Raw genomic sequence first — 26,574 nt, 5'->3', positions numbered from 1 at the left:
TGTGGGCCGAGTGTGGCGACGGCACCCGGGCAAGGAGCCTCTTCCAAGCCGATGCCGGCTCCAGACCCAGCCCCTGCCCCCTGGAGCAGACCCTTCCTCAGCCCCGGCCCTCCTACTCTTCCTAGCGGCCCGCGGGCCGGGTGCACGTTCTGCATCCCCCCCTCTCTGGTTCATCACTAATTCACTGGCACCTTCCGCAGGAGCGTGGACTGGGCGGGCGCTGAGGCCCGGCCCCACCCACGCTTGGGCCCCCAGACCGGCGCCCCGCCTCGTCGAGCGCGGCTGCGCGGCACATAAATGGTTTGGGCGCCCCATGCGCCTGGTCGGACTCCGCTGTAGTTCGACGGGCCCGGGTGCCTCCGCGCATCTGTTCCCACGCCCCTCAGAGTGAGACCTCCGCTCATGGAGGACGAAGAGACGTACCTGGAGCTCTACCTGGACCAGTGCACTGCCCAGGTGAGCCTGGAGGCTGCCGCACTGTCCCAGAGTCAGGGTCTGCGTCCCACTCCATTCCTTGCGCGCCGAGTCCTGCTCTGAGGGCTTTGCCTGCTTTATCTCATAAAATTCCTAGCGATTCTAAGATGTGGACTTGATTGGCTCCATCTTTCACCAGAAAAATAGAAGCTTCAAGAGGTGAAATCACTTGCCTGAGGCTGCAAACCACACCTTGAATCTGGTCCTGGGTGAATCCAAAATGTGAACTCGAAGCACCTGTGGCTTCTTTCCATTTGTAATTCTTACGTGTGGTTTCATTTGATCTTTAAAATCTTTAGAGTCAAGTATGGTAAATAAGAGAGGAAGGAGTCTTCAAAGGGACAAAAGCAAGAGAGCAACTTAAGGCGGGGGTGGGGTGGGGAGGGGAGGTTGCAGCGAAGGAAGAATTTTTAAATAGACAATGATAGGGCTGAGATAGAGAGAGTGCCGTCCCGCAGCCTGTAACGCAGCAGAGGAAAGCCCATGCAGCAAAGGTTCTGGGAAAGATGAGTTATGGTTCTGCAAAAACGTTTAACCAAAAGTTTCTTCAGATACAAGGTCAAGGGTGCAGCACATAGGCTATCAGTACGTTCTCTGAGGTGCGTTCCTACAGGTAAACTCAACGTTCCATTGCCATACAACGTCCCCCTTCAGTATCTTGTTGCCGCTGCTTTAAATTCCCTGTTTTACTCTTTATTTATAAAAACTTATTTTTATTTTTTATGAATTTATTGGGGTGACATTGGTTAATAGCATTGTATGGTTTCAGGTGCACAGTTCTACAACACATCTGTGTATTTTATTTTGCGTTCGCCCCTCCACGTCAAGTCTCCTTCCACCACCGTTTTAAATTCCTTGTTGAAGTTTAGTTTCCTCAGGTGAGAGTTTTGCCCCCTGCTAAAATGCCCCGATGGGAAAAAGGAGGGGAGACACTGACTGTTGCAGACATGGGGCTTTGGTATAAACTGGCTGATGAGATCTTTTCCCGCCAGAAAGAAGAGATGGAGGAAGCAGTGGAGAGGAGACAGGGCCAGCATGCCCAGTCCCCACCTCACTTTTCCTGGGGCCAATCTGTGGGGTGGGGGGTGGGGGCCAATTACACAATTTAAAATGAAATAAATTTAAAAATCATATTTCATTGAGAATGACTACAGGCTTCTGAGTGTTTTCTTTGATCACTTAGTCACCCCTGCCATCTGCTGGGCTTGCAGTACCAGAGCAACTTGGTAGGATCTGGCCAGACACGGTCATCTTAGCTGAGGTGGCTGTGTCACCGGACAACATGCAAAGAGACAAAGAGGCATTCATCACTACTCAGTTGTCAGAAGTAAGTGCTAAGGGTTAGGTTATCCTGCAAGCAGTGCCCAAAATCTAGAACCTGGGCCTGCAACTTGGGCAAAGCAGGTGGTCATATATGCATCAAGGTAATCAATTTTTCCATAAAAACTCCATGAATTTTACATTAGCTGTTTCCCTCAGTTACACGCCTCATTCCCTCAGTTGATACTAATGGAAATTGAGCTGCCTCTCCTGGACTGAAAATACGATATATTGATTTGAACTATCCTTGCCATTTAAATTTCAATCACTTTTTCCTGTTACAAATTTGCAAAACTAGAACCTTTTATCTGTCCTTTGCCGAGAAGGAATAACAGTGATTCCCCAGTGCAGTCTTGATTAGCACGCAAGCTGTGTCTTAAAACTTCCTTCACTTATTGTTCTTCTATTTAAAGTATGAGTGTAAAACCCAAAAAAAAATCTTTAAATCAACTGAAGTTTACAATTAATTTAAGGAGCAGAGTAATTCTGTTCTCTCCAAACTATACATAATTTAGAGCATGGTTGCTTTTATTACAGAATTGGATACAGAGTGGCAACTTACTTCAGATCTAAAGTAGGACAAGCAGTTTATGAAAATGCTTTTTCTGGATGTTAAGTACGTTTCTGCTTCTACCAAGCATGCTGTGATACTCCCATAGAATACTTTGTGGAGAAGGACAGAGCATGAATAGCAGCTGTACTGCCTCTCATCCTGAACACGCTGCCGGAACATGTTGCCGGCTGGCCATGGTACTATCCCACTGGTGTGACACACTGTTCTGTCTGTTGTGTTTTGTCTGTCTGTTTTGGGAATGGCTTAGGATGACCTCGCCCCGCCTGGGTTGCCCCTGCTGAGCCCCCTTGCACCTTATGATGTCTACATATCTAAATCATCCAATCCAGAGGCTGTGTTGAATTCACATCTCGAAGAAGTCAAAGAAACATCTGGTGGTTTCTCGTCTGTGGATCTTAGCTTCCTACCAGATGAACTTACCCAAGAAAATAAAGACCAGACTGTCATTAGAAGCAAGCATGAAATTGAAGAAAATTGTAAAGCGCAAAGTCAGCAAAGGAGGCTGCCATTATCTAGCAAACAGAAAACTGGCTTGGGCTTAAACAGAAATGGTTCAGCAAATTCCCACTCACTTCTGCCCCCTGGTGATGCTGACTCAGTCCAGCCCTCTCCGGAGAAACCGAACTCCTTGCCTCTGGCGTCCATAACTCCTATGACACCGATGACCCCTGTTTCAGAATGCTCTGAAATTGTGCCTCAGCTGCAGTAAGTTGTTTGTTGGGGGCTTTCGGATGCACAGTGCTTCTGGGTACACATTTTATGTTCCTGAGTGTGATGACAACTAATTCCAGGATAATAGTATAGGGAAGAGAATTTCAGATTTTGTTATTCTTTGTTTTATCACTTCTTACTAGACTGTGGCTTTGGACAGTTTGGTTTTCTATAAAATGAAGCACTAATTCAAGAGTGTATACATTTTTGAAAGATTATATTTATACTAAGGCACTAGTTGCTGAAAATTGTGGTTGGGGTTGGTTAAACTCAATGAATAGAACGATGTAAAACTGAATTCAGTTTGCACATTGATTTGGAATTGTACTTGTGATTCTGAGGCATAGTTTTTATTTATTTATTTATTAAAAATATTTTATTTATTTTTAGAGGGAAAGGGAAGGAGAGAGGAAGAGAAATATCAATGTATGGTTGCTTCTTGTGCATCCCCTGCTGGGAACTAGCCCCTGCCGGGAACTGGCCCACAACCCAGGCATGTGCCCTGACTGTGAGGCATAGTTTTTAAAAGTATTGAGAATTTAATTTTAGTCAACTAGTCATATAATTTTGGGAAAAGCTATTTTATATTATCACTTTACTTTGAAAGTTTTACATTTTACTAGGGACCAATATTTCAGATTTAGAATAATTCTCCCTCTACAAAGTCACTAATATATAACCTATGAAATGAGGAAGTTAGTTTTAATTCTTTTTATATCTGGTCAAATTTTTAAATTGACTTATTTCTTTAGGAATATAGTTTCTACTGCAAACCTGGCCTGTAAATTGGATTTGAAGAAAATAGCTTTACAGGCAAAAAATGCAGAATATAACCCAAAGGTAAGCCTTCTCAGTATTCCTTTCAACAATTAGCTTCCATTTAGACTTACTTTCCTTCACATGATCAAGATACTGATTTATTCCTTTGTTTTTATTTTTTTCAAAGGAACAAATTTATGAGCAGACAGCTTTTGGCAACTGAAAAGTTTGTCTCATCTTCTGTTTTGAAGTTCTAAAAAAAACCTTCTTCTCTATCCTGAATAAAGCAGTAATTGAGCAGTTCCTAAAGGTTACGATCTTTCTTTTTTCATTCAAAAACTTTTTTCAGCTTGACTATTTTCAGCCTCACTATGGGGTGCTAACTTTCTTAAAATGCTATCATTTTAAGAAATAATATTTCTTAATGCTGGAAATAATATTTTCTAAATGCTGTCCACCCAGCCATCACTTCTGTGTTTTTTTCAGTTACAGTTTCTCTTCTTTGCAAAAGCTAAACTGTTTAAAGTGGAAAGTTCAAGCTTCTACTTACTAATGTAAGATTCAAGGAATTTTTCACCCCCTCAAAGTTTATTTTTAAGACATTATTTATTTTTAGAGAGAGGAGAAGGGAGAGAGAAAGAGAAGAGAAACCTCAATCAGTTGCCTCTCGCATGCCTCCGACAAGGGACTTGGCCTGCGTCCCAGGCGTGTGCTCTGGCTGGGAATTGAATTTACGACCTTTTTTTTCATTCGCAGGCTGGCATTTAATGTGCTGAGCAACACCATTCAGAGCTCCCCTAAAAGTTGAATAAAATTTATTTTTTCTTGTATCTTGCTAAGGCAAGCCATCCCATTTTCAATGGCCTATTTACCCAGGAAATGGATTTGATAATTCGATCAGCATTGAATGATTTGGCAGACTCTGTACTTAGCAAAAAGTTGAGGAAGACCCGGTCCCTACCCGGTGGTAGAGGATTTATGCAGTTAGATGAAAAAGACCACGTTAGTAGGAACCCGGAAGACCCTGCCAGCATCAATTCTTTATAAATTGTTTTTACTGTGTTAGTGTCACTGCTGACATCTGAATGCAAATGTTACCCAAGTGCAATATAGCTTCTGTTTTTATATCTCATATATCTGGCGATGATGAGGATGGAAACACAATGAGATTCTTATAGCTGCCGCAATAATTGCCCACACTATTGAGCAATCAGCTTTTTAAGGATATTTTATTCTGTACCATCCTCAGCTCTCCCCTCATTTTATTTCAGGGTATAGGACCTGTCCAAACTTGGACTGGACAGCCAAAGAAATTATCTTGGCACTTAAACTACCATAAGAATGTAAGAAAATGAATACTGGGGAGAGAGCCATTTTTTTTAGTAAACACCTGGAAATCACTAATAGGGCTTGATCAGCTCTGTGTGGTTCTGACTCTGGTTTCTCTTACTGTCTCCTAACACTTCAAATCCAAACTTGCCAGCCCCACCTTGGCCCTGTAGCATAGCTCTGACCCATAGGACTCGGAATCTTGCAGAGTACCCAGGCTAGTTCCCTTCCCAACTTGATGGGGAGAGGGGGAGAGAGGGGGAAGGGCATGTCAATGTAGGACCAGTAGGAAGAGCAGATCATTAAGTGACATGTCAGTATGGCAGGCCAGTGGCTCTCAGCATCAACACCACCCAGAGGGATGGTCTGTGCTGCTGGTCTGTGGCCCACACTTTAAAATCTACTACAGCAGGCAAGAACTTGACAAGTCAACTTTTTGTCATTCATTTTCAACATCACTAAATATATATATATATATTTTTTTTTTTCTCTCTCTCTCTTTTATGTTTTGGCTGCTTTTTAGTACATTCTAGAGTCTGAAAAGTCTGTAACATTCCTTTTATTTTCTCCAAAGATTCTTTGAAAGACAAAGGGAGTATTTCAAAGTAAAAAGCAGAGTCTGATTAGTGGTGGTTTTCAATCTCACCTTTAACGTTGCCTGTGGAAGTTAAGTAACCACACAGCCCTGTGCACTAAATGGGGATAAATGAGAGAAAGCTGGCAAAGCTCTTAGACTAGGGCCTGAAATATACCAGGCACTCAAATGTTAGCTTTCCTGTTGTTATTCTGACCTGTTTTTTTCTAAGTACAGTTTAGAATTGTGACCTCTTTCTGTTATTTAATCTTAATGTGGGCAGAAGAGACCCAGAAATTGTTTAGTTTTCCCATCCAGTCTCAGTTTATTCAAGCGAGTTTTCATGTCCAGCTCAGCTTTTCAACTAAAATCACGTTAACTCTAGCAAAGGCTAATTGTTCCTTGGGCTTCTGTGTGTAGAGGTTTGCTGCAGTCATAATGAGGATCCGAGAGCCCAGGACAACAGCCCTCATATTCAGCTCGGGGAAAATGGTCTGCACAGGAGCCAAAAGGTATGAGGAACAACCTCCTACCCCGACCAGATGGAGAATCCAGTATGCAAAGCCAGAAAGGGTCGCATTAATGTTCTTAAACACACGGAGGAGCAAAATACTTGGCTGAAGAGTTAAGTTCATGAAATGCCAAATTTTGGGTTAAAAACATTCAGCCTCATAATACTGACTTATAACATACTTTCCAGTCCCTTCTGTTAAACTGAGGGGGCTTCATTAGGCTGTTAAAACTTGTTTTTAAGGTGCATTAAAAAGGAAATAAGCAACCACACTGATAAAGCCCATTAGGGCGTAGCTCTTCTGTATTTCCCACATTGCCGATAAATAAATGGATGGAACTTTTAGAGGAGGGAAATTAGACGTGTCTTGACCATTATCTTGAGCACTAGCCCAGGAGGCATTCCTTAAAAGGCTCGGCTCCTGGACCTCACGCAGAGGAAGCCCCGGGCAGCTGTGCTGATGCAGAGCCTTTCACCCTGAACCCGCGCAGGGAGCCGCCCTTCCTCCCGAGGACCAGAGATGAGCGGCAGCAGTGTGTCCTCCCGAGAGGCCCAGGCAGTGTCCCCTCACTCTAGAGCTGCATCGAGAGGTCATTTTCTCCAAAGAGCATGGGGTGTTCACATGTTTTCTATTTTCCAAAACAATTGGCAAAAGCTATGTTACTTTAACTACATTTCTTTGATTTACTAGTGAGGCTAATTTTCCGTAAGCCTATAAACTACCTATTGTGTCTTTTGACCAACATTCTATGAAGATATTCGTCTTTTGCCCAATAGTCTGTGAAGACATTTAAGTATTTTCACTATTTTATACTGTAACTATTTTCCCAGAATAAAGTTTATGGTGTTTTATAAAGTGGGTTCTTTTAAAAACAAGATTTAAATATTTTTGTGTATAGTCAGTCAGTCTATCCAATTTCTTTCTTTACATTTTCAATGTTTGGCTTCGTGCTCAGGAAGGCATTCACCATGCACAGCATTATATAAATATTGACCTCCATATGTTTTTCTGGCCCTTTTCAGGTCCTGCTTTTGCTGAGGAAGAAAAGTTGATGTTTTGATTCCTCTAGAGTTTTCTCCAGATGATGATGTTCTATGTCTGTTCTGTCCAGTGTGGTAGCCCCTACTGAGCACTTGAAAGGCAGCTAATAAAATAGAAGAACTGAATTTTTTAAATTGTATTTTATTGATTATACTGTTACAGTTGTCCCGATCATCCCCCATTACTCCCCTCCGCCCAGCACCCCCCTCTCCCTCAGCCAATCCCCCCACCCTTGTTCATGTCCACAGGTCATGTGTGTACGTTCTTTGGCCACTCCCTTTCCCATACTGTACTTCACATCCCCAGGGCCATTCTGTGACTACCAATGTGTCCTTCTTTATCCTCTCACCTCTCACCCATTCTCCCACAGTCCCCCGAATCGCTTTCTCTTGAACCTTTGGCATTTTGATTATGATGTTTCTTGGGGTGGGTCTCTTTGAGTCTATCTTGTTTGGAATTCTCTGTGCTTCCTGCACTTGCCTGTCTATTTCCTTCACCAAATTAGGGACGTTTTCTTTCATTATTTTTTCAAATAGATTTCCAATTTCTTGCTCTTTCTCTTCTCCTTCTGGCACCCCTATGAGGTGAATATTGGATTACTTAAAGTTTGTCCCACAAGTTACTTACATTATCCTCATTTTTTTTTGGATTCTCTTTTCTTCTTCTTGTTCTGATTGGTTGTCTTTTGCTTCTTTAGGTTTCAAATCATTGATTTGATTCTTAGCTTCATCAGCTATACTGTTGTTTCCCCATAAATTGTTCTTTATTTCAATTAGTCTATCCTTGTTTCTGACTGGATTTTTTTATGCTGTTAAGGTCCTCACTAAGTTCCTTGAGCATCCTTTTAACCAGTGTTTTGAACTCTGCATCTAATAGAGTGTTTATCTTTATTTTATTTAGCTCTTTTCCTGGAGTTTTGATCTGTTCTTTCATGTGGGCCATGTTTCTTTGTCTCCTCATTTTGGCAGCCTCCCTGTGTTTGTTTCTACATTTCTAGGTAGTGCTGCTTTGACTCTGTGTCTTGGTAGCGTGGCCTAATGTAGTAGGTGTCCTATAGGGTTCAATGGTACAACCTCCCTTATCACCCAAGCTGGGTACCCAAGGTGCATCCTATATGTGGGCTGAGCACACCCTCTTCTTGTAGTTGAGCCTTGGTTGCTGTTGGCAGATCAATGGGAAGGATTTACCCAGGCCAGTCAGCTGTAAGGATCAGCTGTGACCACTGACCACCACTCTCATCTCTCTGTGGAGTATCAGCTGTGCGGGGTGGTGGTGCTCTGACATGGTCTGTGGCTATCCATTGAGTGCACTGTCCCTGGGGTTTCCCAAGTCATGCAGGACAAGATCAGTCCCTACCTGTGTTTTGCCCTGGGCTACCCTGCTTGACTTATAAAGTAATCTGAGATGGCCGCTTCTTGTGCTGGGTTTGGAGATTCCCAGGCAAAGCCAAACTGTGAATCTAGGGTGCTAGTTCTGGGCTTGGGACTCACTGAGGCCTGCTGCTTGTTTGAGAGGACTTAAGAAGTTGTGAAGCATGATCCAAGACCAGGCATTCATATAAAAAAGCAGCTCGGGTGGCCCGGTAATTTGGGTGGGGTGGAGTCTCTGGGGATCTCCAAGATGGGGTCAAACAGTGTTAGCCGGGCTGATGGAACCTTAGAGGCACCAGTCTGCTGGATTAGTCTGGATGGATGTGGTTTCTTGAATCCATAGTTGTCAGACTTCCATTCAACTCAATTTTTGTCAGTTCTGAGAGATGGTTGCTCTATATTTTACTGTAGTTTTGTTGTGGTTGTGTGAAGAGGTGAGCTATGTCTGCTTATACTGCCATCTTCACTGGAAGTGGAACTAAATTTTTAATTTAATTTTAATCAATTTAAATTTAAATAGCCACATGTAGCCAGTGCTTACCATACTGGGCAGAGCAGGTATGGAATTTTATTTCACTGTAAGATAAATAATTTTTTGAATGGCCAGACAGTGCAGGAATACATTTTTGAAGATCCATTCCTGCTTCATCCCTCCCTCCCCCACCTGTTTTTATAGGTTAAGAGTTTTACATGTGTTTGAGTTAGTTTCTCGGCTTTTTCTTCTGTTGCTCTGTGTATTTTTTGACCTAGAAATCCCCATTGTTAAGTCATTATTGGAAAACTCTGCAAGATATCTGCAAAGATGTTCATTTCAGCATTGTTTAGGACAGGGGAGAGACAAATTAAACATGTAGTTGTAGAGGTTTGATTGGGTCATAGGACAAATTGCATTTAGCCATTAAATGCACATGGGTATATCCAGTTGGAAGAATGGTCACATCAGCTGAAGTCTGGGGATGGAAGAGCAGGCAACTAAATTGTAGGTTTATTATCCAACTTGCATTTTAAAGTGTGCTCATATTACACACACATTTAGAAGTGTCTCTTCCTACCTAAATGTATTGGGTTCCTAACATCTGATAGTGAAAGCTTGGATAGTGAGTTCAGATAAAGAAATATTGTTACCCAGATCTCCTGGTTCTTGAGATTTGGATAGAGAGTTGTGAACATTTGGTAAGTATAAGGGATATCAGAATCATCTCCACAAATTTACCAAACTTATCCTCTTTAGTTATAATAACCAGAGTTTGCACAGTGAGAGATGCCTGTGTTTGCGCAGGAACAGTGCAGAAGGGTCAAGTTTATCAGTGGTTTTCACCACTGGTTGTGACAGTTCAAGGTTCTTCATCTATTTTATAATGTTTGTGCAACAACATGTATGTAGTCTTTGTTAGTTTTTTGAGCAAAAATTTCTGTGTGATATTCACAACTAATATCCCAGGAAACTACAGGGCTATGCAAACTCTTGAAATTTGATCTTACAAGCACATGGGAAATGTCATGGGTCGATTAGGTGAAAGGTAGTTTTTCAAAATGGAAACATTTTGTTTCACTGCTAACTTGGGGACATGGCCTTGCTACGGACATTTCAGGAGTTAGAGATGGGTGAGGAGAATCAGTGCAAAGTGTGAAGGACCCAGATAGAAAAGAGAATCGAACACTTCCTTTGGTCCAGCTAACATGTTCAATCTGGCTTCCCTTTCAGGTGCTTCTGATTTTCAGCTGAAAGATGGGGTCGGTCCATAACAGAGGATAGTGTTAATCAGGGGTGTCCAACCTGTGGCCTGTGGGCCACAGGCAGCCCAGGAGGGCTGTGAATTCGGCCCAACACAAAATCGTAAATTTACTTAAGAACGTTGTGAGATTTATTTTGTGATTACGTGTCACAATGTATTTAATGTGTGGCCCAAGACAACTCTTCTTCTTCCAGTGTGGCCCACAGATGCCAACTAGTTGGACGCCCCTGGGCATGATGTACCCTCCAGGTGTCACCCCTGTTTGGCAAGCCCTGTTGCTCACTGTTGGGCCCGGGACCATTGAAAAGTTCCCAGTGAAAACTGCAACCTCAGGTCTCAGGATTTCACATCCTCTGACATGGATTTAGGGTTGGAGTAGGGCAAACACTCAGGACTGAGCCACCAAGTTGGATGAATTTCTTTCTCATCTTGGATATGACTGGGTGACAACTGTGTGAGAAAATCTGAGCAAAGTTGAGCAGATTTTGAGGTATTTTCATGTTTGTCTTAATATCTGGTTACGATATTAGGCCCCAGAAAGACCCGAGTCCTCACATCATGTCTGTGCCACTCCATTGGCGTGTATCTTCCTCATGCTGATTCTCTTTTACATACAATGTCCTCATTTTTGTTGCTGTTGTTTCCATCTAAATGACACGCACGTTTAGAGCAGATGGATGCCTCCAAAACCTTAATGAGCATCAGCATCAGCATCCCTGGAGGGCTTGTTAAAACACGGGATGCTGGGCCCCACCCCCAGAGTGTCTGCCTGTCTGAGACGGGGCCCAGGACTCTGCATTTCTAACAAGTCCGCAGGTGGCGGTGCTGCCGCTGGTCGAAAGACACATACTTTGGGAACCAGAGGAATTGTTAACTTATCTAAAAGCACTTAAAATGAGTAAAAGAAAACAACATCTGACATGTGACAAATGACAAAAACCTGTTTATGAGTCAGTTCAGCTGTATGCTACACCATGCCTTTCACTAGGTGCAAGGGGCAAGAGTCGAAGATGTAGGTCCTCGTCCTGCAGTCTACAGGTTCATAGAATACTCGTACACTGAGAGACAAACATGGTACAAACGGCAGAAATGCAGCCAGAGGGGGGTGTGAAAATAGTCTGCGTTATACGGAGGATGTGATGATTAGTCATCTTTAAACACATTTCTTTGCCCCCTCCAGTGAAGAGCAGTCTCGACTTGCAGCGAGAAAATATGCCCGGGTGGTGCAGAAGCTTGGGTTCCCCGCCAGATTCCTCGATTTTAAAATTCAGAACATGGTTGGAAGCTGCGATGTGAGATTTCCCATCAGGCTGGAAGGTTTGGTGCTAACCCATCAGCAGTTCAGTAGGTATGATTGTTCTGTAACTTAAGTTTGTGTCCACCATCACATGTTAAAGTTGTATTATGGGCTGCTTTTACAGTGTATCTTTTAGAGGAAGTATAATATTTTTGGTAAAGGCACAATACATGAAAGGGCTAAGATGCTCTAAGTCCTCGGTTACCACGTAGGTCCAATCTTTTGGAATAATAGTTCTTAAATTGAGTAGTGATCATCTGGACGGCTCATGAAAACCCATTCCTTGGGGACAACTGTCATTGAACAACATTTTAAAAAACAACAACAAAACGCATTCCTGCCTGGGCCGTAGCAGCAGAGATTTTGCTTGACTCTGCAGTTCCAACAAGCTCACGGGCGACGCCCCTGCTGCTGGGCGGTGGCCCACACAATGAGACCCATTGACTTGTAGATTTCTAAAACAGGCCATCTGACTTGGGGGTGGTGGCAACAGAGGCAATATGAGGGGTGTGAGATGGGGTAGACAAATCAGAAGGGACTGGCAGCTGGTGGGGAGAGAAGGGTTGAAGAGAAGGGGAGTCCCCTCTAGTTTCCTCCCGTTGGGTTGTTCGAGGGTGTCCCTTGTGCATGTGCAGCTGCAGTCCAGCAGCTTCTTCTCCAGTGCACTCGTATCCCCGGGGGAGGATCTCCAGCCTGACTGGCTGCTCTGAATGAAACTTTCCATCTCAGCAGCAAATGCTGCTGCTGCTGCTGCTGCTCCCACCTTCCCCCACCTGCCCCTCCCTCCTTCAGCTACTTAGGTGCTTCTCCCATCCATCTGAGAGAACAGTGATGGAGGTTGACGATCAACACCGAGACTCACCCACCGCTCCTTGGGGTATACTCCTGGGCCAGGGTACTTGAACTGGCTTAGAATCATACATGCTCTGGATCCGGCTTCAACTTAAGTCCTTTCACTCGGTCACTTCTCCTTCTCTTGGCCTGTGAGCACTCGTTTTGTTTACTGGAGGTTGGAGATCATAATAAAGCTGTGTGTTCTCTAACATTTGTTAACTTTCTATGGAGACATCTAAAGTTAAAAATTGCATTGTTTTCCCCTAACATTTAAAAAATTTTAGTTCATTCTGAGATTTAGCTTTTATAATATTCTTCAGGCATTGTTTATTTTCCCCTTGACTGTATTTTCTTTTTTTCTCTGCATCAGATTTTTTCAGTGTATACTTGCTGAGTACCCATGGTGGTATTCACTGAGTTCCCTGGGAAGCCCCCCAAGCAAGACACATTGCCTCTTTAGGTATCGTTTTCTTTCTTCAACCTTGTGATCATTTGTAGGTTTATACTAAAATCTTCATTTTTAAGAGTTTTTTTTAACACACAAGCCATCTTCTCTTCCAGATTCCCAAACATGGGCCTCCCACGTGTCTCTCTAAACCAACTTTTTGCACGTGGGAAAGATCTCTGCCTGAGTTCTGACTCCACTTGGCACTCCCCTTTCTGGCTAGTTAGGGCCCTAAAACGACGTGTGCAATTCCTCCTGAGTTTCATCACATCTCGTGTCCACCAACGTTGCAGATGAGATTTAAATCGAGAGCAGGAGCCCCCTTGTCACCACTGCTACCTGCCGGAAGATAACAGGGCGAGGAGAGAATTCTCCAGATGCACTGCCTTTTGCCACTTGGAGGGGGCCTGACACTGTTCTGTCTTCCTTCTGAGCCGTTTTCATGATCTCATCCATTTTTTTAGAAATTTTAACTTGGCAAAGAAGCTTGCTTTGCATTCCCACAGCCCTCTCTTCCCAGTCTCGTTCTTGCCCCTGCTGAGTGCTCTCCAGCGAGCCTGCTTCCTCAGGTCACGGATGACGACTCCGGTGTGTGTGTTCATGACGCCGTGGCACACACCAGCTCTGGTGATCAGATCAAGTTTGCCTATGTCACAGCCTCAAGTTCATTGGCTTTCCCAGGTTCCACAAATTTGTATTTATCAGCATTTGATAACCCTGGAATCTTCTCCATCCATCTCCCTATGCTGTAATTGTTCTCCATTCCCCCTAAGCATTTTTCTCCCTTCTCTTTAATTTTAAAGTCAAAGATACCCTGACAATAAATGTTTCTTCAGTGAGTGAAATCTAGGTGACTATTATATAGAAGATGCTATGCTGACAGTGACAATCCATACAGCATGGTCCCTTGTCCTCATGAAGTTCACTGTCTGACAGGGAAGACACACAAACCAAAGACAATAATGAAGTAGGGTAACTATGAAGGATGAACTCCCTCCCCGGCTTGGCGTGCTTTGGTTACCATCAAAAGGAATAATGATATTGGGGAGGCGTGGAGCTCAAGGAAGACTTCTCAGGGCAAGTGACATTTAAGCTGAGACTTGAACAATAAGTGGAATCTGGCTTGGCCAAGAGATTGGCAGGTGTGTGTTATGCTCAGTCCTCACAAATTGTTCTTCACCCCTAACCATAACCTCTTTTTCTTTTTTCTACTTCAACCTTCTTTTGAAATGAAGGCAGAGAATAAATAAAGTGAAGTAAGTGTTTAATCAGGAGATTATTTGGCTGGCACCTTAAAACCATAGTTCTGAAAGCCAAATGCAGTTCACGATCATTTGTATACTTTCCTGTTCTCTTTTCCCTCTTAGAGTGCTAGGATTCAGCTGGAGAGCCAGATGGAAACATCTCTTCGGTGCCCCCAGCCTCACTTTCTTGGCTCAAACCTTGTAGTTCCCAAGGCTCCCTCTGGTCTCATTGTCTCCCTGGTGTGGGGAGTGGTTAGTGGGTAGAAGTCTTGACAGGCATTCTGCAATCAGGTAGGGTGATGTCTACCTGACCAGGACCTGACTAGGTCCTACCTGACTAGGGTGATGTCTAGGACCACCCACAGCAGCCTCCACATACCTCAGAATGGTAGCCACTGTGATGTCTCTTTCTGGTGTCAATCAGAGGTTTTGCATCCTCCATTGTTGGGTCTTTACAGAACGGAATGGAGTTTTTCATGTCATCTGGACTCACTCCTTAAGTGCAACGATTCGTGTGTGTGCCAGTGTTCCAGTTCTCAAACATCTTCTTTCTCTTCTGTCCATTCTCCATTAGCCACTGTTTGGCGAATAGCCACACTTTATCAGCCTCCTCTTCCTGACTTCTTCTCTGCGGCCTGCCCAGGCTTTTCCAGCCCCCTCTCCTCCTCTTCATGCCCGAGCGCCTCAGTGGCTCGTAGCCCGATCATCCTCCGCCCTGTGGGGCAGCCAGCTCACCACGTCGCCGTAAATGCGAGTCAGTTACTATGCACAGGAGCACAGCCTGAATTTTTAAAACTTAGAGGCANGCCACTGTTTGGCGAATAGCCACACTTTATCAGCCTCCTCTTCCTGACTTCTTCTCTGCGGCCTGCCCAGGCTTTTCCAGCCCCCTCTCCTCCTTTTCATGCCCGAGCGCCTCAGCGGCTCATAGCCCGATCATCCTCCGCCCTGTGGGGCGGCCAGCTCACCACGTCGTCGTAAATGCCAGGCAGTTACTATGCACAGGAGCACAGCCTGAATTTTTAAAACTTAGAGGCAGTGTAATTTTCTCTCTTATTCAGCACCTGTCCAAAGACCAATAACAGTGGTTCTCTTTGCTAAAGTTTTTAGGTTCTATCTACTAAAACTGATAACTTTGTCAGTTTAGAAATGCATGCACAGTATGCTCAGTATTGGGGGAACTTGGAAAATTTAGAAAATGGGTCTATGAGTTTTTACTGACAGACTTTTTTTGAAAGATGGAACCAACAAGATCTGATGCCTTAAGTTACCTTGATTTCTAATAGTTTAGGATGACTTGCACTTGAAAAAAAAGTCATGACCCAAAACAAATTCTGTTCTTGGCTGCACAAGAAATTACCTAAGACACTGAAAACTACTTTTATCAAGATGGCCAAAAGGTTTCTGGCAAAAAAAAAAAACCTTTTTAAATCTGCTTTAATATTCAGGTTTAATATTTACTGGGTCTTAGATATCACAGGAAAATAGTTGGATAGTGCTGTTTTTAACCTTTTCCTTTCATATCTTAACAGTTATGAACCTGAACTATTCCCTGGCCTTATTTATAGAATGGTAAAACCACGAATTGTGCTGCTTATCTTTGTATCTGGAAAAGTTGTATTGACAGGTAAGTTCTAAAGTTATTTTCTGACTTTCACAAAATTCAACAGCTATGTGTGTGCTTGGCTTTTTCTTTTAAATAGCTTTATTCACCATCATAGAATGCACACCTGGAAAAGATGACAAAATAGAAAGGACTATAACTTCGCCCATCAGTCCCAATACCCAAAACAATGTAACTTCTTCATGTTCTTTGTCATTTTGACACATACGTTCATCTTTACATCCTGCCTTTTTGTTAACCGTTGTAACACATGGAACTCAACACCCCCCACCGCCCCCACACACACTCTTTATGAAGGCTTTTAATGGCTGTGCAGTGTTCTCCCAGGAAGGCCAGCAAACTTCCTTCTGTAAAGGGCCAAATACTAAGCATCACAGGCTTGTGGGCCATCGGGTCACTGTCGCCACACCTGAACTCTGCTGGGGTGGTGACAAAACTGGCTAACGGCGTCACAAAAGGAAAGGGCTCTAATGTGAATCTAACATAATTCACATAATTTACATGTGTCGTGTGATATTCTTCTTTTTAAAAAAAACTTCCCCCAGCCATTTAAAATAAAAAGCTCGTCCTCAGCTTGCAGGCTACACCGAAGCGGGCAGCAGACCAGACTGAGCCGGCAGGCCCCCTTCCCGCCCTCTGCCCTGGCGTCCTGTTGCATCAGACTTGCTCTCCCACTGTCAGGCGTTTAAACGTTCCTTCTTTGTTTGCTGCTTATAAATGGCACAGGCATTGGCTATTTTATGTGGAGAGAATGATTTTATTATTTTGGATGCTCAGAAATTGGAATTTGTCTAAGGATATGACCATTTTTAAGGTTCTCTACACGAATCACCAAATTGTGTTTGAAGAGACAGACAACGCAGTTCTCGGATGTCATGCGTTCCTACTAGCGATGTACCTAAGTGTCTTCTAAAAACCCTCGGCTGCATTCAAAACCAAAACCAACACTTTTTTTTACAGGAAAAGTTTTCTGTAAAAAAAAAAACTTTTTTACAAGTGGAAACAATCTCACTGGTTTAACCTTACTGGTAATCAGAAATAGAAATTGATTACTTTCACCTTATCCAACAAAGATAATTTTATCTTTTGTAAATAACTTATGCTATTTGTCCACTTAGTTTCTATTAGTTCCCCCCACCACAGATTTGTATGAATTTACCATAACATTAAAGATAATTACTCTGTTAAATTTGTGACTTTTTCCAGTTGAGTTATTTTTACATAAAGAAGAGTTTTTTAAATTCTTGAAGTAAATAGCTGAGACTCCTTTTTCCATACCATTCTACTGAAGTTTGCTATTTCTGTCTTGACTTTTTACACATTTTACTCTTCTCTGCCAAAATGAATGTCAAGTTTATATGGCATGAGCCAAATTGATTTGCATGCTGCAGCCCCAAATAGCTAGCTAGCCATCTGAATGCTATATGCTCTTCCCTCCTTATTAAGGCACAATGTCTCCTTTTGACCTTTATTTTTATACATGGGTCTGTTCTCCAGTTCTGCCTTTGCCCCAGAATTATACTATGATGATCCTGTGAAAACACCTGTGTGGTCTTTTGTGCACCTTCCTCCTTGTCAGCTGAGGTGTGGTAAATGCTCTCTTAGTGGCGTGGGGGCCGAGACGACGGACTGTGCAGGCCAACCGTCTGCTCTGAATCCAGGCATCACCATTTGTTGGCAGTAGGGCCTTGAGTGAGTTTAAGTTCTCCACCTTGATTCCCACATATGTAAAGTGAAGGTGGCCATAGAAGCTGCCTGCTACGTGTCATGAGGAGACAGAAACAGTGCCTGGCCTAGGTAAGCACAGTGTAAACATTAGCTATTATTTTCTCGGTGAAAGCCCACTCTCCTCGCTGTTGACCCTAGTGTTGAAGAAGACCGGGATTTGGCTGTGACGCCTTGCCGTGATGATAGGAATATGAAGTCTAAAGAGGCTTTAGTTCAATGCTTCATGTTGACTTGTTTCCCTCCAGCAGAGAGGACTGAGAAGCTGGGTCTTTGTTACTGAGGGTCACTCTCAATCAGCCAGATGTCAGTGGTTCTTGAAAACCAGTAGGTCAGAGAGCAGCATGAAAAGGGCAAGACTGACTTGACTGGTGAGTAGGCCAGAGAGAGACCAGAATATCCCTGTCAATCATTACTGGTAATCTCCCATTAATATTCTGGGAAACGCATGCCTTTAGGAGTTTAATACTATTTTTCTCAATTTGTAAGATTTTTACATGTGTGTGTGTGTGTATATATATATGTGAATATAGGCATATATATGATATCACTTGAGAAAATAAGATGTGTAGCTATGACCTGGTATAAAAATAGAGTTAGGAATTCCAAGTAGTATTGAAAATTGATATTTCATAAACTTTGAGTGCCTGCCAGGTACACATACTGTTTTAGCTGCTGAGGCTATAAAAGTACACTGCCTGTCTGACAGGAATCCAGCCCTGCTAAAGGAGACGGGCATAAACAAATTACAGGGTACTGGCTCTTACAGAACCAGATGATGAGCCACGTGTACCTGGGTCAGCCATCCCAGCGTCCTTAACCCTGAAGTACTGTACGTTCTTCCAGAGCAATGAAAATGGCTTCGATTTTGTAAAATAAGGTTCACAAAGGACTTCTTACAAACCGTCCATCCCTTCACTCTTTCTAACAACTCTTTGGGAAAGGTATTGTCCTTATTTTACAGGTAGGGAAACTGAAACTCAGAAGGTAGCCAATGTGCCTGTGATTTCAGAGCTAGTCAGTGGTGGGGATGGCTCTTGAGCGCTTATCATTTGATCTCAAAGCCCATTTATTCCTCCAGTGAATTTCCAGCCACAGAATTTCCACCTCAGTCACCAAGCTTAGGAATGATGTTTATCCCACAAAGTGGTGGCCATTAAGGAAAGGACTGGTAAGTTCTGCTTAAAAGGCAAGGGTCATCTAGTTGGATTCTGGTGGTACAAATCTAGATGTTTAATTATTGATTGATTATTTAAAGGAGTATGGGATCAGTTTAGGGTCCCTTAAAGTTTTTTTTGCAACTTATGTATTTTTTTCAGTTATCATTGAAAACAGTATTATATTATTTTCAGGTGTGCAATGTAGTCATTAGACATTTATATACTTTACAGTGATCACTCCTATAATTCTAGTACCCATCTAGCATCACACATAGTTATTACAGGATTATTGACTCTATTCCCTAGCTGTACTTCACATCCTCATGACTGTTTTATAACTGGCAACTTGCACTTCTTAATTCCTTTAGCCTTTTTCACTTATCCCTTGACACCCTCCCATCTGGCATCCATTAGTTTGCTTCTGTGTCTATGAGTTTGTTTCTATTCTGTTAGTTTGTTTTTCAGATTCCATATCAAGTGAAATTGTGTGGTATTTGTCTTTCTCTGTCTGATTTATTTTACTTAGCATAATACCCCCTAGGTCCATCCGTGTTGTCTCTAATGGCAAGCTTTCCTTCTTTTTATGGCTGAGTAATATTCCATTGTCTATACGTACAACAGCTTCTTTATCCACTTATCTATCACTGAGCACTGGGGTTGCTTCCATATCTTGGCTTTGTAAATGATGCGTCAGTGAATATAGGAGTGCGTATATCTTTTTGAATTAGTGTTTTGGATTTCTTCTGATAAATACCCAGAATTGGAATTGCTGGGTCACATGGTAGTTCTAGTTTTAACTTTTTGAGGAATCTCCGTACTGTTTTCCATAATGGCTTCGCCAGTTTACAGTCCCACCAACAGTGCACTAGGGTTCCCTTTACTCCACATCCTTGCCAACATATTTGCTGATTTATTGATGATAGCCATTCTGACAAGTATGTGGTAATATTTCATTATGGTTTTTATTTACATTTCCCTAATGACTAGTAATGTTGAACATGATTTCGTGTGCCTGTTGGCCATCTGTATGTCCTCTTTGTAGAAATGTCTATTTATGTCCTCTGTCCATTTTTAATAGGATTGTTTGTTGTTTTTTAATGTTGAGCTGAATGAATTCTTTACATAGTTTGGCTATTTACCCCTTATTGCACATATCATTTGCAAATATCTCTCCCATTCAGTAGTTTGCCTTTTTGTTTTTGTTTTATTTTGTTTTTTGATGCCTGTTATTATTTATTTGTACCTTTTAGAAACTCATTTTTTATTAGACTCAGCAGTCGAAGCTCTCGGAGAAGACAGCCTACATCTCTCGGTGATCTGTTCCTGGCATTTTTCTTTGGCCTCCTTCATTCTCTTAGGCAAAAGTTTAGCATATTCTGCAGACTCTTCCTTATTTTTATTAGTACATTGTTTGTTCAGAGCAATAGGATGATGTTTGTGTTGCAGGACACGTGGAGTAAGAAGACACTGAATCTTGGGTGCTTTGGTCCTAGGTTTCTTACCTTCTTTGTTAGGGCCTTTCTCACAACATATTGGCAGATGTTGTCTTCTTTAGAGAGGTTGAAAAGTTTGCCAGTTCTGCTAGGGTTTTGGGGCCCCAGGCAATAGGGCACAGAAGTATCAGTGGGACCAGGAATATCTTCCCCCTGCCACCCCCCCTTTTTTTTTTTACTACAACCAAGTGGAGAACACTGAGATTGACATCCACATTGCAACCCTGAACAGAGTTGCACTTTCTTTCTCCAATCCTCCTTGGGCCATAACAGGAATGCCCCCTACTCAGCAGCAGGCAGACATGCTTGATGGGGAAACCTTGTTTGCCATTCCCACGCAAACGAAGCATTCCTATGATTCGAACCACATAATCCTTCCATTCTTCATCCAGAGTGTCAGCAGCAACTTTTGTGGCCCATACTCTGCTCATAAAAGGTATGAAGTTTGCATTCATCATTCACTTCAATGAGTTTCTGGCAGCCAGTGGCTGGAAAAGAGGTCTTCGGCTCCATCCTGAAGCAGCTGGTCACCTATAAGGCGCCACAAAAATTGCCATTTTTTGTGTGTGGTGGTTTCTTTTGTGGAGCCAGATTTTGTGGTTTCAGGTCTTACATTTAAGTATTTAATCCATTTTGGGTTTATTCTTGTGTACAGTGTAAGAAACTGGTCTGTATTCATTTTTTATAGGTGTCTGTCCAGTCTTCCCATCACCATTAATTGAAGAGATTGTCCTTACCCCATGTATATTCTTGCCTTCTTTGTCATAGATTAATTGACCCAGATAGGTATAGGTTCATTTCTGGTTTCTCTATTCTGTTCCATTGATCTATATGTTTGTTTTTATGCCAGTGTCATGCTGTTTTGATTACTATAGCTTTGTGGTATAGTTTGATATCAAGCAGCATGAGACCTCCAATAGTAATCTTTCTCAAGATTGCTGTGGCTATTCGGGGTCTTTTGTGGTTCCATATACATTTTAGGATTATTTGTTCTAGTTCAGTGAAAAAAAATGGCATTGATATTTTGATAGGGATTGTATTGAACCTGTAGATTGCTTTGGGTTCCCTTAAAGTTTTGATGCCAGTAATTTCAGTAGATATATTTGACTAGATTGACCAAATCTGCTCATTTTAATACCCAGTTACAAATCCTGGCAATGTTTATTTGACAACTTTTGGTGTAAAAGAAAGAACACTAGATACATGAGGTCTTCTGCCATAGCTGCTACTCATTATTCAAGGAAACTTGAACATTTGAGCCCCAGTATTCCCTCAGATGGAGTGAAAAAATGGTGTGAGATAATCTCCCTTTGTGTCTAAAGGTTTCCTATGATATAAAGTAATGATTACTCTCAATGCCCGGTCCCTCTTGGGTGATGGGTGTTTTTGCTCCCCAGGGGATACCAGAAGGTTATAGTTTTTGGGCTTAAATGCAATGCTCTTAAGTCTAACTTTTTCTTTTAAGCATTATGATAAAACTGAAGTGCATAATTATCCAAAATTCTGGACCTAGACACTCTGTTCCTCAAGGAAATGTCAAAAGGAACTTAGTTTTGGTATTTTTAGAGTGTGGGGTGGGGAATGGAAGTGTATTTCCTATATATATGTCACTGTCTCCTAAAAAAAGTCTATTCCATTCAAATGTATTCAGAAGCCAAAAAAGTCCATCAAACCAGAGGCAGAGTTTTATATACTGGTGTTTTATTTCTTCCCCAATTCAGTCTTTGGTTTCTACTCTTTTAGTTTCTCTCTAGAAACTAAGATTTTATCTGAAACATATGGGGTTTCTTCTATCCCAAATACACAGTTTCTGCTACTATGTCAATAACTACCAATAACTACTCCTCCCTATCCCAAATCTTTGAGGGTGGAGTAGTAAATGCTTGGGCTGTTACTCAAAAATAACTTTCCCCCCTATCTCTCAAGTGTAATTTAAGCTCATAAAGACTTATCTTTGATTCTTGAAAAACATTGAAAAATGTATTGAAGTAGAATTCACAGAACATAAAATTAACCAACAAGTGAACAATTCAGCAGCATTCAGTGCATTCACAATATTGTACAGCCACCACCTCTGTCTAGTTCCCAAACGATGCCATTACTCTAAAGTAAAATCCCATGTCCTTAAGAAGTTTCTCCCCATTCCTACCTCCCACTAGCCCCTGGTAACCACCAATCTGCATGGTCTCTGGACTGATCTATTCTGGTTACTTCATACAAATGCAATCAAACAGTTTGTGACCTTTTGTGTCTGGCTGCTTTCCGTTAGTTTGTAGGTCGATCTGCATTGCAGCATGTATCAGTACTTAACTCTTTTTTATGGCCGAATAATGTTCCATTGTGTATATACACTACTCAGGTGGTTTCCCTTCTTGGCTGTTTTGAATAGTGCAGCAATCCACAGAAGTCTGCGTGTGTTATCTGAGTGCCTGTTTTTAATTTGGAGGGGAGATATGCCTAGAAGTGGAATTGCCAGTTCATGTGGTAATTCTTATTTGACCTTTTTTGAGGAACCACAAAATGGTTTTCTATAGTGGCTGAACCATTTTTACACTCCCATTGCAGTGTCTAAGGGTCCAAAATTCTCTCTAGCCTTACCAATGTTTGCCATTTTCCACTTCTTAAATTATAGCTCATCTTTGGTTCTACATCCTGATTTCTACCCACGTCTCCAATCTGGTGATCCTCCTTTTGGTAATTCTCTCCAATTAGTCCTGTAATTAAACCAGATAACCACTTCCCAGGTTATCTCTGCTCTTACTGAGCCTCCACCCTCTCTAATGTGGTAGCCCTCAAAGAAGCCGTTGGCAACTTAAGATATTTTTCATTCCTCTTCAAAGTTTTTATATTCCTTTTGTTAATCTCCTTGCCTCCTTCCCACAATAATATCAGATAATAATTTCCTGATTAGCAGACAGCTCCATACACATAAGTAATACCAGGCTGTAACCTGTACTTAGCACATTGTGTCTGCATAGCTTTGAAGGTGGGAGTGGTTAGCGGTGGCTGTCAGGGGTGGGAGATGAGTAGGGACTGACTGGTATCAGTCAGTATCATCTCTCAATGGTGGGGACCATGTCTAACTCATGTTTGTATCCCTTTCACTTCCACAGCAGTTTGTTATAATTGAAGATCTCTTGAAATCGAAGACTTTTAAGGGTGACAGTGGTATTGGGTTGGTCAAAAAGTCCATTTAGTTTTTCTATAAAAGATACATTTTTAATTTCCACCAATAACTATTGATTTGGATATTTTGAGTATGTCAGCTACCTCCCACTATTTGCTTCCAGTAGGTAGAGGACAGGCGTGCTGCTGAACATCTTCCAATGCATACAGCAGTCCCACAGCAAAGAATTATTTGGCTAAAGTGTCAATAGTACCAAGAAACTTAGCAAACCACTTATGACACATTCGGTCAGTCACAGCACCTTCTTCATACACTGCCCAAATCTTTTTTTTGGAATTCCAGTTGCATTTTTACCTTTCTTGAAATAATAAAGCATAATATACCGAAAATGTTGCCTACTTTCTTCCTATTCAATATTAACATGGCTGCACAAAAATTCACCAATTTTGATTTTTTTTAACATGCATGCTGATGTGACAGGTGTCACAATGCAATCTAACAGAATTTTTTCAAATGAAGTTGAAGACAAATAAGCATTACTAGAGCCATTGTATGGAAAAAGCTAAACGAACTTTCTGGCTAACCCACTACAATATTTCCCTCTAATTATCCCTTCCCATACACTGACATTTAAAATTTAGCTCCAGTTTGTCTGTTAGTCAACATTAGGAAATCAAAATTTTAACTAGGAATGAGTGGATCAAAGGATGAAAGACCATTTAGCGGGCAGCTAAATGCCTACAGGTGCTGCCTGAAAGGTCAGGTTCAGGGGTGATATTCATGGCACACTTAGAAATTAACGTTCTGCATTTCATACTGAGCCCTGTGTGGCTAAAGATGATCTGACACACCTCCATAGTGGAAGTACTAGAAAACTCTGCTGAGGATGTGTGTGGAAATGTGGATGTAATCACCAAATTCTTTTGTCTTTACCAGGAATAAATGCCACTTCTCAGATACACCTCAAAAGATGTCACAGTATTAAAAGTAATCAGAGATGACAATGACATTTTATTTAAGGTTTCATTTTTATTTTCAGAGAGAGGGGAAGGGAGGGGAAAAGAGGGGAGAGAAGTATTGATTGGTTGACTTTCATGAAACGTGCAATCCAGGCATGTGCCCTGACTGGGGATTGAACCAGCGACCTTGAGCATTGTGGGACGATGACCAACCAAGCCACACTAGTCAGGGCAACAATGAAATTTTAGGTTTAAGAAAAATTTGGAAATGTTCTTATATTAAAGATTATATAAACTTGGGTTTTCTTTACAGGTGCCAAAGAACGTTCTGAGATCTATGAAGCATTTGAAAACATCTATCCTATTCTAAAGGGTTTTAAAAAAGCCTGAGTATATCATTCATCTCACAGTATATTGGTTTGAGTATGTGCATAAACCCAGTACAGAAACAACTGGATATTTCTACCTTTAATTGTAGATGTTCCACGCATATTTTGACTTTACTTATTAAAGAGTGATTCTATGTGAGTAACCATGCCTATGAAGAAAAGTTCATATTTAAACTGACTTATATGTTATTTTTAAAACTCAACAAGTAAACGTATTTCAGAATGTGAGAGATTTAGGGCCTCGCTAGAGTGATTTTGTAGCATCATTAAAATTTAACACCCTGCTCTTGTTAAAGATGTAGTGCATGAAGTGTCCTCTGAAAATGCACAGTGCTTTATAGAAATCGCATAAAACAGATACTATCTGTAATATCTAGGATAGAAATTAATATGTCTGTTTTTTTGCCTTTTAAAATACTGAATTAGATGAGCCCAGCTATTAGGTGTAGGCACCGTGAAGGGTCCTGTCAGAATACAAATGAAATATGAAAGTCTGAAACCTTAAGAAAAATCAAATTTTAAAAAAATGATCAGAGAAAGTTATTTCTCTCACTTAAAAAATTAATCTTAAAACTTCCAGGACCCATTCAGGTTTAGTGTAATCTGTATTTTAAACCAGTATGGGGAATTTTTGTTTTTTGTATGCCTTTATAATCCTATGTAATTGTATTAAAACAGAACAGGTAAGACTAAGGGGATGAAGCAAAGGGTTTAGATTCAAAACCTAATTAGTCTGTGGAATCATCAGCATTTTACCGAGAAGTGGAGGTTAACAAGGAAGGATGAGGCTAACTTGACTTGTGGTCCCAAGTGGTAGTGATTCTATCTTTCACCAAGAGGAGGAAACATTTGTGAGGAGGGGGAGTTCTGTTTCCAACACGCTGAGCTTATGGTGGCCACGGTACATCACTTGATGCCTAGCAGGCAGTTACGAATCTTTAGGTATGAAACCGGGGGAAAAAGTCCCTGCTAGAGAGAGAATTCAGGGCAGGAGCCATTCATTGACACCCTACCAAAACAATCTTGAAAATCACTGGTCTAAGTAATTTGACCTATACGCCCACTTTTCTCTTTCCCTTCTGTGGGTTAGAGGCGTATTCAAACACTGATTACTCTGACGAAATCTTCTGTCAGCCTATTTTACCCCTCCCTGAAAAAGAAACTGGGATAATCCTATCTACGGTATATCCTATCCAATTCAAATTCTTCCTCAAGAGCGTGCCCCAGAGTAGTCTGGGGTGGGAAGGGAGGGCAGAGTGTTGGCCATTACTTTAACTAAAATTCTCTTTTCAGAAAGATACAAAATTCATTTTCACATTCAGTAGTATGGTTGTTCCCACTGGTTAGCTATTAAAGTATTTATTGGATTGCTATTCAACTATTTGCTCAGGAATTCTCACGACGTTGGCTAGGTAGGTACTTCCACACTTAACAGGTGAAAACACGGGCCAAGAGAGGTTAGGAACTTGCCCCCAATCACTCAGCTGTTAAGGACGTAGGTGAGCCAAAATTAAACTTCATTCCAAAACCCAGCTGTAGTTCTAAAGAAATTTTAAAGCATCCATAGAGAATCAAAGAAAGTCCCTTCTTTTGTTCCCAATACGTTTTCCCGGAATCCTTGAGGCACAAGATTAGAGGCGTTAACCTGTAGCCTTGGCGTAACCCAGAGGTGATGGCATTTTGTTTGGCTGTCTGGCCCTCTAACAAGCTTCGCCTTCGGGACGCGCGGCCCCTGCGCGAACAGATACAGCAACGTCGCCGCCCCCCCCCCCCCAACCCCCGGAGGGGAGGTGGCTCACCAGGACCCCCCGAGCCCGCGCGAGCTCCCGCCGCTTCCCCAAGCCCCTCCTCCTCGCCCAGGATGCATCTGGTTGAAA

The 26,574-nt window shown here is 42.0% G+C and overlaps 1 protein-coding gene and 1 pseudogene across 1 annotated transcript; one reads left to right on the top strand and one right to left on the bottom strand.

The window, feature by feature from the left end:
* Positions 1-402: 402 nt before the first annotated feature.
* On the top strand, positions 403-24,751 carry TBPL2 (TATA-box binding protein like 2). Its single transcript, XM_037054452.1, has 7 exons — positions 403-456; positions 2,616-3,073; positions 3,832-3,919; positions 6,162-6,253; positions 11,581-11,748; positions 15,753-15,847; positions 24,622-24,751. The coding sequence occupies exons 1-7, from the start codon at positions 403-405 to the stop codon at positions 24,696-24,698; spliced, it is 1,032 nt and encodes a 343-aa protein (XP_036910347.1). The 3' UTR covers positions 24,699-24,751.
* Positions 19,984-20,735, bottom strand: LOC118992540 (40S ribosomal protein S6-like; annotated as a pseudogene).
* Positions 24,752-26,574: the final 1,823 nt, after the last annotated feature.

Source organism: Sturnira hondurensis, unplaced genomic scaffold, assembly GCF_014824575.4.
Source record: "Sturnira hondurensis isolate 20B ecotype Veracruz unplaced genomic scaffold, ASM1482457v3 Scaffold0008196, whole genome shotgun sequence".
NCBI classification, from domain to species: Eukaryota; Metazoa; Chordata; class Mammalia; order Chiroptera; family Phyllostomidae; genus Sturnira; species Sturnira hondurensis.
The sequence above is the reverse complement of the archived record's forward strand: the minus strand, read 5'-3'. Positions and strand labels throughout refer to the sequence as shown.

Bases quoted from the DNA above. Each gene is read 5' to 3' on its own strand.
- TBPL2 (XM_037054452.1), top strand. From the start codon at position 403: ATGGAGGACGAAGAGACGTACCTGGAGCTCTACCTGGACCAGTGCACT. The intron at 3,074-3,831 runs GTAAGTTGTTTG...TTATTTCTTTAG, and splicing joins GAAATTGTGCCTCAGCTGCA to GAATATAGTTTCTACTGCAA. The intron at 6,254-11,580 runs GTATGAGGAACA...TGCCCCCTCCAG, and splicing joins GTCTGCACAGGAGCCAAAAG to TGAAGAGCAGTCTCGACTTG.